Source organism: Acartia tonsa, chromosome 4 (assembly GCF_053477335.1).
Source record: "Acartia tonsa isolate MP-2025a chromosome 4, ASM5347733v1, whole genome shotgun sequence".
NCBI lineage: Eukaryota > Metazoa > Arthropoda > Copepoda > Calanoida > Acartiidae > Acartia > Acartia tonsa.
Window position 1 is genome coordinate 10,647,138 of NC_137263.1, and position 13,538 is coordinate 10,660,675.

The window sequence follows — 13,538 nt, forward strand, 5'->3', positions numbered from 1 at the left end:
ATTTCTTAAACTTAAGCTTTTATGCTTATAAACTAACTTATAGTTTAGAAGTCACTCCCCTGCCGCAAAACCCTAGCCCTCCAGGGTGACCCGAAACTAGAAGTTAGTTAAGCAATTATCTCTATTGATCAAATAGTTTCTGAGAAAATTAAGGTTAGGTTCATTTTAGGGTTTTTTGGAGCCCCGGAGGGCTAGGGGTTGGAGGCAGGGGAGTGACTTCTATACTTAAAGTTAGTCTATAAGCATAAAAGCTTAAGTTTAAGAAATCATCTCTATTGATCAAATAGTTTCTAAAAAAATAAAGGTTAGGTTCATTTTATGGTTTTTTGATCCCCGGAGGGCTAGGGGTTGGCGGCAGGGGGGTGACTTCTAAACCAAAATTTAGTTTATAACCATAAAAGCTTAAGTTTAAGAAATCATCTCTATTGGTCGAATGGTTTCTGAGAAAATTTAGGTTAGGTTCATTTTTAGGGTTTTTTGGAGCCCTGGAGGGCTAGGGGTTGGCGGCAGGGGGGTGACTTCTAGACCAAAAGCTAGTTTATAACCATAAAAGCTTAAGTTAAAGAAATCATCTCTATTGGTCAAATGGTTTCTGAGAAAATTAAGGTTAGGTTCTTTTTTAGGGTTTTTTGTAGCCCCGGAGCTTCAGTTACGTCCCCCTTTGTCGCGGATGACATGTAAAATAATAACACACAACCTTGAAACACAAAAAAATACATATATCTTTGGGAATTTTACGCTTATAAAATTGGATAATTTTATCATATAATAAAACCAGCTTCAAAATGAACATTCTTAAACAGACAAACGGACATTCTAGTTATGATTATAGAGTTGTTACGATTCTAAGACTTTACTTAATTGTTACAGGACAAAAAGTAAGAAAGCTTGCATTTAATTTCTCGTATTCTTTCGAATCCGGTGGATAGGAACCGGTTCTCATCCATACGAAAAAACTATGTCTAGCACCGAATTATATCCAGCTTTCTACGAATATAAAAATGTACAATCATAAGATTAAAACCAGTTTTTTTAGCCGGTGCCTTCGGCACCTCGTGGCTAAAAAAACTGGTTTTAATCTTATAATTGTACATTCTAAATCCGCGGAAAGCCGTTTATAATACGATGCGAGAAATAACTATTACCTATCTTTTGTATACTATGTTTATTGTTTAAAGTTTTTCTTCAGTTTAAAAGATATTGTTGTTTTGTTTTTAGCCTCGGTTTGAGAAATTTATATTTGTGCTGCGAACTATGAAAGAATGCCTGCTAACTGGGAAGAGATTAAACAAAAGAGATTTGTATTATCAGAATGTGACAAACTTCAACCTGCAAATGGACCTGGATGAGATAGTCTGTCAGGCCGCCAGGTAAGCAACTAAATAAAGTATTATCTTCAATTTTAAGATATAGTTTATTTTGAAATTTTATCCTGTATGAAGTAAATATTAGTTGATTATTTGTTTCTGTAACATTTTGAGCCTAGTACTTAAGTGTCATTCATGGATTTTTAACTATTTTCTTTAAGTTTATGTTTGGTCATTATGAAGGGGGGAGAGGGGGTTATCAACGTAAAACGTGAAACAGTCTTTTTACTTCTGATTTTATTGATTTTTCAGACCTTACCAATTTTATTTAATTTTAAAACGAATGATTTATTTTTGTTTCTTTATTTTTATTAATAAAATAATGTCGGTTGAGTTCTAAAACGTTTTTTTTGCTGTTTGACTTTAATTAATTTGCACAAATTAGTCTGAACAAAATACAACTTGATATTGTCACAGAATTATTCTAGAACCCGGGCATTGTTTTTTTTATTTCAGCATATTTGGGATTCCTCGTGTGATGCTCGGTATTTCATCAACTAGCAAAGGTTAGATATTTTTACTGTAATCATTTTTCATTGTTAATATTATTGAAAAAAATGGTTTTCAATATACCAAAGTAACAGGATGTGTATATGTCTGCTAAGATATCATAGACGGCTAAACTTAATGTTCAAGGTAGTTTTAGGCAATTTATAGAAGAGAACAACTGACCCTGTCTAGAGATATAACCCTGAGAAAAATTTCTCCCTCAAATAAAAAGATAAATGTGGGGGGACAGTACCCTTTCCTTTTCACCATATCTATTGTGTTGAAGCCCCTTGAGGTTAGGAGCAAGGTCATTATTATGTAACAAAACAATAATGAAGCTGCTTCCTAAACTTTTAAGATTTAATAGACAGATACTATTGATAAAATGTTAAACTGCTGAACAGGATTGATAGCTGGAAACCTGAAATTCATCGACGAAGACGATGTACTTGTGGATTGTCGACTATCTGAGGTAAACAATAACTGTTTGTTTTTGTCTTTGCTGGCAGGGAGTCTTTGCTGGTGTTTAAACGCGTCCTACTTATGGTCTATTTCTACATATTTATATATTTAGTGTTAGTGTGGTATTCGGCAACCGTGAGCCATGCCTATGGCACCCCTGACCGGGGTTCGGGAAAGGGCCAACGGCCCTCCCCCGAGTCCTGGGGAAGGGGTCTGCCGACCCCCTCCCTATGCCTAAAATTAATGATTGAATCTGACAGCCTTATTATGGTTAAGCTGCATTGTTAATTCCCCCCACCCTTCCCAGGGATGGGGGATCATTATTGCCCAAACTGACTATTGTATATGTATTATATTGCTTTTATTTATGATTATTTATTCCTATCTGTGTAACTATTGTTTGTTGTATATAGCTTTAGTAATCCTTAGACCTTCAATAAAGGGACAACTGAAATAGATGCTGTTTGTTATTTAGTGATTGTTAGAGAAGCGTAGCTTCTCTATAGTAAGGTGTCCACGTCTGTTCACACTGCCGTAGTCTAATTGAACTCTGGTGTCTGCCATTTATCCTCGGCGGATACCACAACTTTTGGTGACAGCTGTGTGAGATTACGGCAAACCACAAGTGTAGAGCAGACGCGCAGCTGAGGCTAAGGTACTCCCAGCAGTGAAACTGGCAAAACTGACACAAGCAACCTGAATTACCCACCCTGGATAGCAAGGTCTAACTCGGCATCCGGCAGTTGTGGAAGTGAAACAGCGAAACTTGACGGAGAACCGCGAGAAGCGCCGACATCTAACGGAGGATTGAGCGCTCAAAGGGCTGAAACAGGCCTGCGGACTGGCTGAAACAGGCCAAATAAGTGCAAACGGCTGAAAATAGGCCAACATTTACTGCAAGAGATAGCAGGATCCGAACCAGCGGCGCTAGCAGGACGGGACATTCCCTGCCGCCATCAGCCGGATTCGGATACACGGCGCTGCAGGACGGGACATTCCCTGCCGCCGATAGACTGAAACAAGCCAAGGATTCGAACCAGTGGCGCCGCAGGACGGGACATTCCCTGCCGCCAACAGTCGGATTTGGATATACAGCGCTGTAGGACGGGACATTCCCTGCCGCCGATAGGCTGAAACACGCCAAATAGCTGCGAGCTGCGAGCCAACATACGAGTGTAGTGTACCAAAGCAGAGAAAACTACGTCAACTCCAAGTATCCTGAGAGGCTACAGCGCAGCCACCCATCTAGAAAAGCAGATATTATATCACATTGTAGGGATTACCACCCTAGTGTGATGGCTAAACAATAGATTTATGAGCAAGGATTGGCAAACAATTTGTTGTGTATTGTGATAAAACTAAAAATAGAACAGGCTTGGTAAGCAAATCTGTTATGTATTGTGATAAGGCCAAAAATAGAATCTAGATGTAATATAACAATGCCTTGATAAACAATCTAACCACCCAAGCCTCCAGCACAACAAAAATACACCCCTTATTCCAGAGGAAAGGGAGGGGCCCACTCTTCATTGAAGAAAATACAATCAAGGTGACATAACAAATAAGCCTAGGATTAAGGAGAAAGGGCACCATTACCTCATCACACAGTTACCTCAAACCCACAGCACTCCCCCTTCCTCACAGGGGGAACGGACCGATTTACCCCGTCCCCTCACGCGCTTCACCCCTCCTACCCACACTTGACTAAGTCCGCCCACGGTGTGGAGCTAGCAACCGGGAACACAGAGCGCCATTTACGGGTCGCGCAACAGAGTTCGGGAAATATCATAAAATTCAACGGACAAAGCGGACCAATGAGAGAGCGAGTTGAGGGATAAGTGCGCGTTTTACCTGTGTGCGCGGATTTGACGGTGCGTAAGCGCGCTGCAAGGAAAGGAGATTTCACGCACACACACACACACAGGAGCGGAGCTACTCCATAGCATCTAACAGAGGTATTTTTAGAAAAATAAAAGAATTACAAGCTTCTCCCTCCTATCTATAGTGTGATAAAGGAAAACCAATCAGTTCCTGACAGCAGTTCAGACCCTCAACAGCTATCTACCCCTACCAGCCTACTCTACAACCTCAGAATAAAACTAGTGATAAGTACAGCTAAGTTATATCTTTGTAACTAAACTACCAACCTAGTGATAAAACAGTGTTGGCTGCTAGGCTAGAAAGCCTCAAGTGATAAACCATTTCTAATATTGCCTTATAACTTTGTGTCCCGCCGTTGAACCGTTGACCCGATGGAGCAGCCGCAAGCGCCAGGCGGCGACCAAGCCCAAGGATGGCTCCAGGATGACCCCCAGCCGGCTCCAGCCGAGTACCGCAAGCTGATGCTGAGTAACCTGCCGGAGTATAGGGGGCCGCCCAAGCAATCTTGGAGCTCCCACATCCGCAGACTCAAGATGTCATGGGCGGCTTACCGCGTGCCGCCCCATGACACCCTCAACCGCCGCAACGCCCTTCTACTGTCACTAGTAGGGCAAGCGGCGGAAATGGCGTCTCATCTGTTTGGCGAGGCAGGCCAAGCCTTGACTTACGAACAAGTCAAGGCCGAGTGTGAAATGTTATTTCGTCCAGCCTTTGAATCCCAGACTTTGAAGCAAGCCTTCAGGGATTACAGGCAACACTCGACAGAACCTATACAAGCATACATATCCACAAAGTGTGCCTTGTATAGGGAGGCCTACAGCCATGAGGATCTCGAGTTATTAATCGATGAATTAAATCGTGGCATTCGTAACGCTAATGTGAAACGTGAGATGATGAGTCATGAGATCGCCTCTGTACCTGAGTACACGAGGCGAGCCATGTTCACCGTCACAATGATTACCAAGCAGCTGAAGGAGGGTGTGTGCCTAGTGGACGCCACCGACGGGCTCACAGGATCAGCCAGCGTCCAGTTGCCCAATTACGACGAGTCGGAGCCAATGGAGATTGGCGCCTTGGCTCCGGGTCTCCACCAGATGGGGAAGGTCGCTCCAGATGACAAGATTCCAGGCCGCTGTTTCCGCTGCCAAGGGAAAGGCCACCGAGCTCGAGACTGCCCGACGCCTATGGAAGTCAGCCAGGAGGAGAGACGCACCCAGCCACGTCGTGACCGTCCTGCCAAGTGTGAGCGTTGCCACTATGCTGGCCATACGGCGGCCGAGTGCAGAGCCGACTGGGACCAGGTAGCCGGCCGTAGGCGCACCGCAGACAAGGGCGCTCCCCCAGGAAAGCCCAGCAGAGTAGCCAACATGGAAGGGAGCGCGCCCCCAGCACCACCGCAGCAAGCAGCCGCCCCCAACGCAGCGGGCCGAGCCGATGGAATGCCGCAGTTTGGAACCGTCCCAGCTAGGATCAACGTACTGGGAGGCGCGGCTGAACCCAACTGGGTTGGCCTGGGTTTCAGTCTCAACCACCTGGGGCCGGAGTTTGTGCAGCCCAACAACATTGCCGAGCCAGAAGTTCTGAGGCCCCACCCCTTTAGCTTAAACATGATGGGGCCTGCCCGACCGAGGGTACCCAGCAAGAGTGGAGGGGCGCTACCCAGCGTCACTGAGACGGTGTACGGGGAGGCCCTGGCGGCCGTTGAACGAGAGAGGCAGGAGGTGCTAGCCAGCGCATCAGAGTCGATGTATGGGGCGCCACCCGGCGCCGCCACCTGTGATGACTGGGGGGTGCTATCCAGCGCCTCCAACCTGGTGCCTGGGGCGACAACCGTCGCCGCCACCGAGATACCTGGATCCTGGAACGAGCCAGCAGTCCCAGAGGCCTCCAACCTGGTGCCTGGGGCGACAACCGTCGCCGCCACCGAGATACCTGGATCCTGGAACGAGCCAGCAGTCCCAGAGGAAGGGGTGACATCCGTCACCCCCAGCCAGCCAGCGCCACCAGCCTGTAGGGAGAGCCCAGCTATACACCATCCAGCGCCCCCTGCCAGCCGAGGGAACCCAGATGCCCAGCACCTCCAGTCAAGCCAGGATAAGTTAAATTTAACAAATGTATTGTATCCAAACTATTGTAAAACCCCAACCTTGCCTGTGCCTCATGCACCAGAGGCTGGGGAGATTGAAATTTGGGGATATAAGGACTTGCCTGTGCCACATGCACCTGAGTTCCTAGGGCAGGGGAGGGATGTGAGACAGGGCGAGCCTGTGCCACCCGCACTTCAGCCCCATGCCACTGGGCATGCCATGGACAAGGGAAGGGACCCCTTGGGGCTAGGGGAGCCGACACCCAGGCAAGCGCCAGTCGCCTGCCAGTCTGTCATTGGGGAGGGTATCGGGGTGCCCCGAACACACAAGGATAACGCTCAATGGAAATTTGTATCTAGCCAGGAGCAGCCCAGCCGTGTCCAGCCCCAAGAAGCAGCCGTGACCCGAGCCGAAGATCCCCAGCCGCGTGCGCGAGGTAGATGGCTGTCTGGTAGCTTCTCACACTGGTGGATGGTCCTGTGGGGACTACTGCTGGCAGCCGTGTGGCCCACAACTAGCTACGTCCTGGTAGGGTGGGACTGCGCCAACCCCACCCACGTCACAGCCTACAATAAGGAAAAGATGTGTAGCACGGAGCCGCTACACCAGGAGGTGCCCCTGGGCCATGAAGTACATGTCCTGCAGCAAGTCAAGATTAGGGAAACAACAGGATACAGTTGTCAGCTCACTGTGTCCCAGTGGACATTCAGGTGTGGGGTATGGGGTCACCTCAAGGTGACCTCGGTCCCCACCCTCATGAGGCCAACCAAGATCGATCCAGAAACGTGCCGAGACCTGGCCAGGAACCAAGTCTACACGCTGCCAGGCAAGACCCAGCCACTGACGTTCCAGCTGAACCATCCCCTGTTCTTCACCCTCGATATGGTGGGCGCCCTGGTCAACAGCCCCGAGGGGGTGGGTTGTGAAGGGGAGGACGTCCACTTCGAGGGCCAGCTGTACCGCAATGAATTAGTGCTCCAGGAACGACGGCTGCTGGTCAAGGAAGAGACCTACGTAGTAGAGGATGGACGGGTGGAGTCCCAATCTGACCACCTGGCCTTAGAATGTCCCCATTCTGAGCTGTCTTGCATCACTGGGGAAGCAACCTACGTGTGGGACCACCTGGGGAGAGATTGCCCCTTGAGGCTGATCCGCAGCCTCCAGCCTAGCCTAGTGATGGATGCATTCCTGGTTGACCATCAAGCCCAGTTTTTCATCAACATGACCAACCCCACCTCAATAGTGAACTGCGACTTTGAGGCCCATGCCACCAACCACCCAGCATTGTTCGTGGCAGCTGACCCGGCCGCGGCAGCGTTGCCCAGAGTATCGGCCAGGGATCTGGATGTCCCCCTGCAGGCCCAGATACATGCAGGTTACATTGGATTCACCCTGGAGACACGCATGAAAAGCACAGCGGCAGAAGAAGTAGCGGCCAACTGCTGGAAGCTCCAGCAACTAGACCCGGCCCACCCGGTGCGTGTCCAGGGGAGCACGTTCTCTGTACTGAGGGGAGATGTCCTGCTCCAGCTTACCTGCCAACGCAACAAATACGTTGTCCGTGAAAGCAAGGAATGTTGGGACAAGGTACCAGTGGAACCCACAGGATTTGTAGACGCCGTGACACGGGTGTATAGCGGCCACGCCACCAAGATTCCCTGCTCCTCCACCTACCCCCTGACTGTGCACGCGGAGGAAGGCTGGATAGAGTTAACCCCCGCACCTAAGAAGAGGCCACCCCCGCTGGATACGCCCAAGCAGCTGCTGACAGAACCCTTGGATGACTTTAGTTCAGGGGGCTTGTATTCGCAGGCTTCTCTATAGTAAGGTGTCCACGTCTGTTCACACTGCCGTAGTCTAATTGAACTCTGGTGTCTGCCATTTATCCTCGGCGGATACCACATTAGTAATAAAAAAAAAACGGCCAATCCTAACATTACAATTATATCGAAAAGAAATATCAATCCTAACTCCCACTGAAAAAGTATCGTTTTGTGGCCTAGTATAATCCTTAAATTAGGTTACCCTTATCATTGACCTTTTATTAAGACATGTAGAACTTTCATGTAATCTTTTATGAATTTTTTTTTATAAAACAAGGATGGCAATATCCTGAAACTGTTTTAAATCTACATACGGACTTTCTAGTAACGATTGCTTCTGTAACGTATGGACGGACAGACCCTAATTATGGAAAAGCTTCCCTTAAAAGAATTATGCAATGTTTTTGTTGTTGTTGTTATTTTTGGTACAGCTAAATAATTCTGTATAATGTATATTGTATATATTACTTTTTAAAATATTCATGATATAAATACCTAGTCTAAAATAAAAGCATATAAAATTAATGAAATATTTATGAAACTAAATAAATAGAGCATTCATCAGAAAGATATCAATTACAATAATTGCTTTTTGTGCAAAGTGTTCTCTATTTTACCAGTTTCAAAAGTATATCTATTAAAGACGATGACATGAAAACTATTCTCAATTTCATGGTAAAATGTTGCCGGAATCGATTACTTCAAGAAAGAATAATAGGGTTCATGGCAAATCGACTGAATGTTATATTATGTTAGCAAATCGTTATAATTGACAAAAGAAGGCCTACAAATAATCTTAAATACACAATATATTTATCTGCTTTGAATTTTTAATAATATATGCTGTAATTGTAATTAACGAAGATCTCTCTGTTCCTGAGTTCAAAATAAAGTAACAAGAGGGGGGGGGGAAGTTTTGATACATTTGCGGAAACAGTAAGTATAAGCTTTATCTTTGGACTGAGAGGATAAGTTATTAAAGATAAAAATCAATCCTCTATGATGAATTTTCCCAAGTTTGAAGATTTTTTGGATAGGCCTCCTGGTTTGGAAGCTGCAGGCCTCCAGGTAGTCTCTGGACAGGTAAAAATAAAAATTGAACCTGGAGGCCTGCAGCTCCTGAACCTGGAGGCCTATCCAAAAAATCTTAAAACTTTGGAAAATTTATCATATAAGATTGATTTTATCCCTAATAACCTATCCTCTTAGTCCAAAGATAAAGCCTATACTCACTGTTTCCCCCCCCCCCCTCTTATTAATTAGTTTTGATAAAACACCGTTTTTTATTTACTTTTTACAGGCTGGTATACCAATTCCACAAGATCCTGCTCTCCTTAAAGGGTAATTGTTTTTTGTTCCTTTTTTAGAAAAAAAAGTTATTAAATAGGTGTGTATTTTCAAAATATTTAAATTTTTAACTTTTTGTGGAAGTTAATAATAATCAAACTGGAAAATATTCACCCCTGTCTACACCATAGATAAATCGTATTCCACCTCCTTAACCCTAAAAAAATTTGATTTCTAAAACTTAAAATTAAGGAGTTATAAGTGACCTCAATTTCTTTTCTAAATCCAACAGAGAAGAAGCTTCAAGTATTTGAAATAATCTATTTTGTTATAGATTAGAAATGGGCGCGAAGATTATTTTGGTTGTCGAGAAGGACACTGCTTTCCAACGACTGCAGCAAGAATTTCAATCTTATGTGGAGGAACTGGGAGAGTATGGCGACAGTCAGGGATTCAATCCTCTTCAAGACATACTTCTTGTCACTGGAAAGGGAAACCCTGATTTTTCTACAAGGTTAAACGCTTATTTCAACAAAGGGAAAAGTAGGTTGCGGGTAAAATCCGTTAAGGTTGTGTGTTTTAAGTTAAAAACATTTGTAGAACAATAAAGTTTATGTTAACTTTTTAAAAAAATTGTTGTCTATTGTTCTTTTCAATAAGAAATACACATAGGTATTTAAGTAATATTATCGTTCTACTACTATTTTTAAGCCTTAAAACACACACTTTTATGGATTTTACCCGCAACCTACCTTTCCCTTTATTTTAAATGTAACGCTTAAAGTGTAGACAAACTTACTAGTTAATTTGTTCAATTTGTGAACTATGCCCAGCCTTTAATTAATAGTTATATGTTTAAAAGAAAAATAGCTTCTTTTTTTTTGGATAATTCGGGTGTTTTCTCCTACCTCTGTCCCCCACAACAATAACTACCTATTAAATGACTAGGACCAATACAAAGATTCACTGAAAATGTAAATACCAATCGATCTAAAGTTTTCCAAAAATCTATGAAATGTACGACGTACGTATAAAATATATAATCAAGCAACTATACAATATACATACATTTTATTAGTAGTAAGTAAAGTCAAAGTAAAGTTAAGAAATACAAATATATTATTTACTATCTTAGAGCTTTTCTTTGTTTTGTTTGTGATACACTGAAGATACCTGTCCTACTTCTTACAGACTGTGATCCATTTGGAATAGAAATTATGCTCACTTACAGGTGAAGATTTTATATGTATTTTATTATTCACCATACGTCCGAAATGATTCAAATAAGGATTTTCTTAAATAATTTTTCAATCATGCCCAGTGTGTCTCAAATTCTGTTTTTCCTCTATTGAAAAATAGCCTGAAACCTTAACCAAAAGTAATTTCTTTATAGAACGGGCCCTTTCGGTTTAGTGATGATAATGATCTCAAGGCCAGGATCATCAATACAAACGAACGGAAAAACATCGTTCTATTTCGTTTTATCGATATAATAATTTGAACTGATGCTGTAAGTATTGGTGCAAAAAATTGGGACGACTTTCAAATTGATTTGACGGGGCTGATTTTTTACGTCACAAGTGAAGGGAAAGAAAAGGAAAGGGGGAAAGAAACCCCTAGATAAGAGATGGGATTTCCCTTCACTTGTGACGTAAGAAAACCAGCCCCGTCAAATCAATTTGAAAGTCGTCCCCATTTTTTGCACCAATACTTACAGCATCATTTGAACTTATTAAAAAACATATTTTCTTGTTAGGTCCTTTAAAAAGTAAAAAAAATTTATTATTTTGATGTAATATATGAAATTGTTACCTACTATTTCAGGATTTAAAATATATTGATAAACTTTAATTTTATTTGTCTAAAAAAATCCATTTTGTATTTATGGTAGATTTGGATCCCAGATGACCGCAGTATGTGCAGAGACCCTGGCACTTGCCAACCTGTTCTGGCTGGGTATACATCCACAGGATATTCAGACTTTTAAGGTCAGTATCATATCATATCATATTTACTTTCATTTACTTATAAATTAAAGTAATACTGTTTTTTTTTTGTTTGTCTGGTCAGATCTCACTCACCACTGAAGCTTTTCACGAAAGGCCCCAGAATTCTTGGAATGGTTTAAAAGCATTTCTGTCCCCTTCCTCCCCCCTATGAATAAAGAACACCCATAAGGTAGTGACGAAACCACTAATTAATACTATATTTTATTTCTCATATAAAACTTTTCCTTGATTTGTGGAGATAAAGGATGAAGGTCTTTACTATGACAGCGCTGAAACGGGTCTGATGATGAATTTGTTGTGGGAAGGGAGGAGATATTAAATTATAGAATAAAATTGTTTTATAAACTTTTGAAATTTAATATTATGATTAGTTAGTACCGACAGTGTACAAACTTTTCCATCAAAAAATAATCTACATTAGAGGTAAAGATGTACATTACTTTATCAATCATTCGCATATCACATTCGATATCAGATTAGTTTAATAATGTATTAATCAATACAGTAGGGTTGGGCCGGATATCCGGCCATTTTCAATATCCGGCCGAATACCGGATATTGAAACTATCCGGCCGGATATCCGGCTCTATAATTTTTTATACTTTACACCAAAAATCTCTGCTTTTTAAAATCTTAAATGGCTATAATTTTCTTATTATTGAAGCTAGAAGAACATTTTTTCTGAATAAGTTTAACTTTTTAACTTCTGAAGAAATTTTTTTTTACTACTTTAATATCTGGTAATTTGGCCGGTTATCCGGCCGGATATCCGGTAATTTGGCCGGATAACCGGATATTTGCCGGATATCCGGCGTTGGCCGGATATCCTGGAGATGCGATCCTCAATTTTCAAATTCTTTGAACGTACATATGAGACTTTTACAGAAATGCTTCGCATCCACAACTATCTATCTATGCTTGATATAAAATCAACACTATATAGATCATATTATGAACCTTTGATTGACACGCGCCCTGCAATTAACTAGTAGCACTCAGGGGCAAGACACAATTACTTTAGCTAGGCCCAAGGCATTATTTGTATCAATTTATGCATTCATAGGCCTGTTTCTACCTATATGACACCATATATGGGTAACGAAAGCCTATTCATGGTAATCTGTATGTGATTTGCTAATAGTATATGTTTATTAAAGATATTATGTTTATAGTTAATGTAATCATATAAACAACCAGTACATATATGTATGCCTACAACTATGCCTGATTTACGTCACATATTAACACACAGATATTTAATTGCACAGACAAACACTAAAATCCTGGTCCAGAGCTAATGTTATAGCATGTACCTCTTGAATTTATTCAGTTATTTACTAACTCTCCTACCATCAACTTCTCTTTCTGGCTTTAAAAAGGTAATGACTTAGTTGTTTGGCATGCATTGTAGTTTAAATTTAGGCTCCTTAGTACTTAGCATGAATTGAGCTCAGGCCTTATGTTAGAACTCTAACACTTAGCACAATTCACTGCTTGGGACTTAGGGCACATTTCTGTCCTACTCTACTTATAATTTTAACACTTATCCTGTAAATATTTCCATACTTAACTTATGCACTTGTGATATAAATACACTTTATAAAAACATTTTCCTTCCTTAATACTCAATATACTTATATGATTCCGATCGAATATCAAAACCAACCATTTATTCTTAGGTTAAAGCAACATAATACTTCGCGTGGGTCTTTTGTTGAGCTTCCACCAGCTCAACCAAATTCGTATTATACTTGTGGGAATAGAGGGTTAAGCATTCTAAATAAGCGAACCGACGATGAGAATGTCTATGTGTATTGCATTAAAATTAGGTTTTAGTAGTACTCATAGAAGAGCGGTCTCCATACCTAAATATGGACAAACGCCCCATTCGCACACACAATGGTGCAACTTACCGGTTGTATCTTAGAAAAAATTTTACTTCATAAATTTTTTTTTCTTCTTTTTCCTTACCGTACCCGAACCGCCTAAGGCAGGTATTTTTACCAAAATCGAATAATTGTAGCTATGGCAAAATCGGATTTACCAAAACCTGTGATACTATTTGAGAGCAAGGTTAGGACTATGAGGCGTTTGAAGAGATAGGGACTGAAAGGCACGACACAAATGCAATTG

General features: G+C 42.1%; 1 protein-coding gene across 1 annotated transcript in view; it reads left to right on the forward strand.

The window, feature by feature from the left end:
• The first annotated feature begins 1,191 nt into the window (after positions 1 to 1,191).
• mei-W68 (meiotic W68) overlaps positions 1,192 to 13,538 on the forward strand; it is a 36,244-nt gene continuing 23,897 nt past the window's right edge. Inside the window, exons 1-7 of the mRNA XM_080156295.1 lie at positions 1,192 to 1,370; positions 1,824 to 1,873; positions 2,261 to 2,328; positions 9,410 to 9,450; positions 9,731 to 9,910; positions 10,532 to 10,627; positions 11,288 to 11,384. Of these exons, the coding sequence (XP_080012421.1) occupies positions 1,255 to 1,370; positions 1,824 to 1,873; positions 2,261 to 2,328; positions 9,410 to 9,450; positions 9,731 to 9,910; positions 10,532 to 10,627; positions 11,288 to 11,384 (648 nt within the window). The 5' untranslated portion in view covers positions 1,192 to 1,254. The remainder of the gene's footprint in view (positions 1,371 to 1,823; positions 1,874 to 2,260; positions 2,329 to 9,409; positions 9,451 to 9,730; positions 9,911 to 10,531; positions 10,628 to 11,287; positions 11,385 to 13,538) is intronic.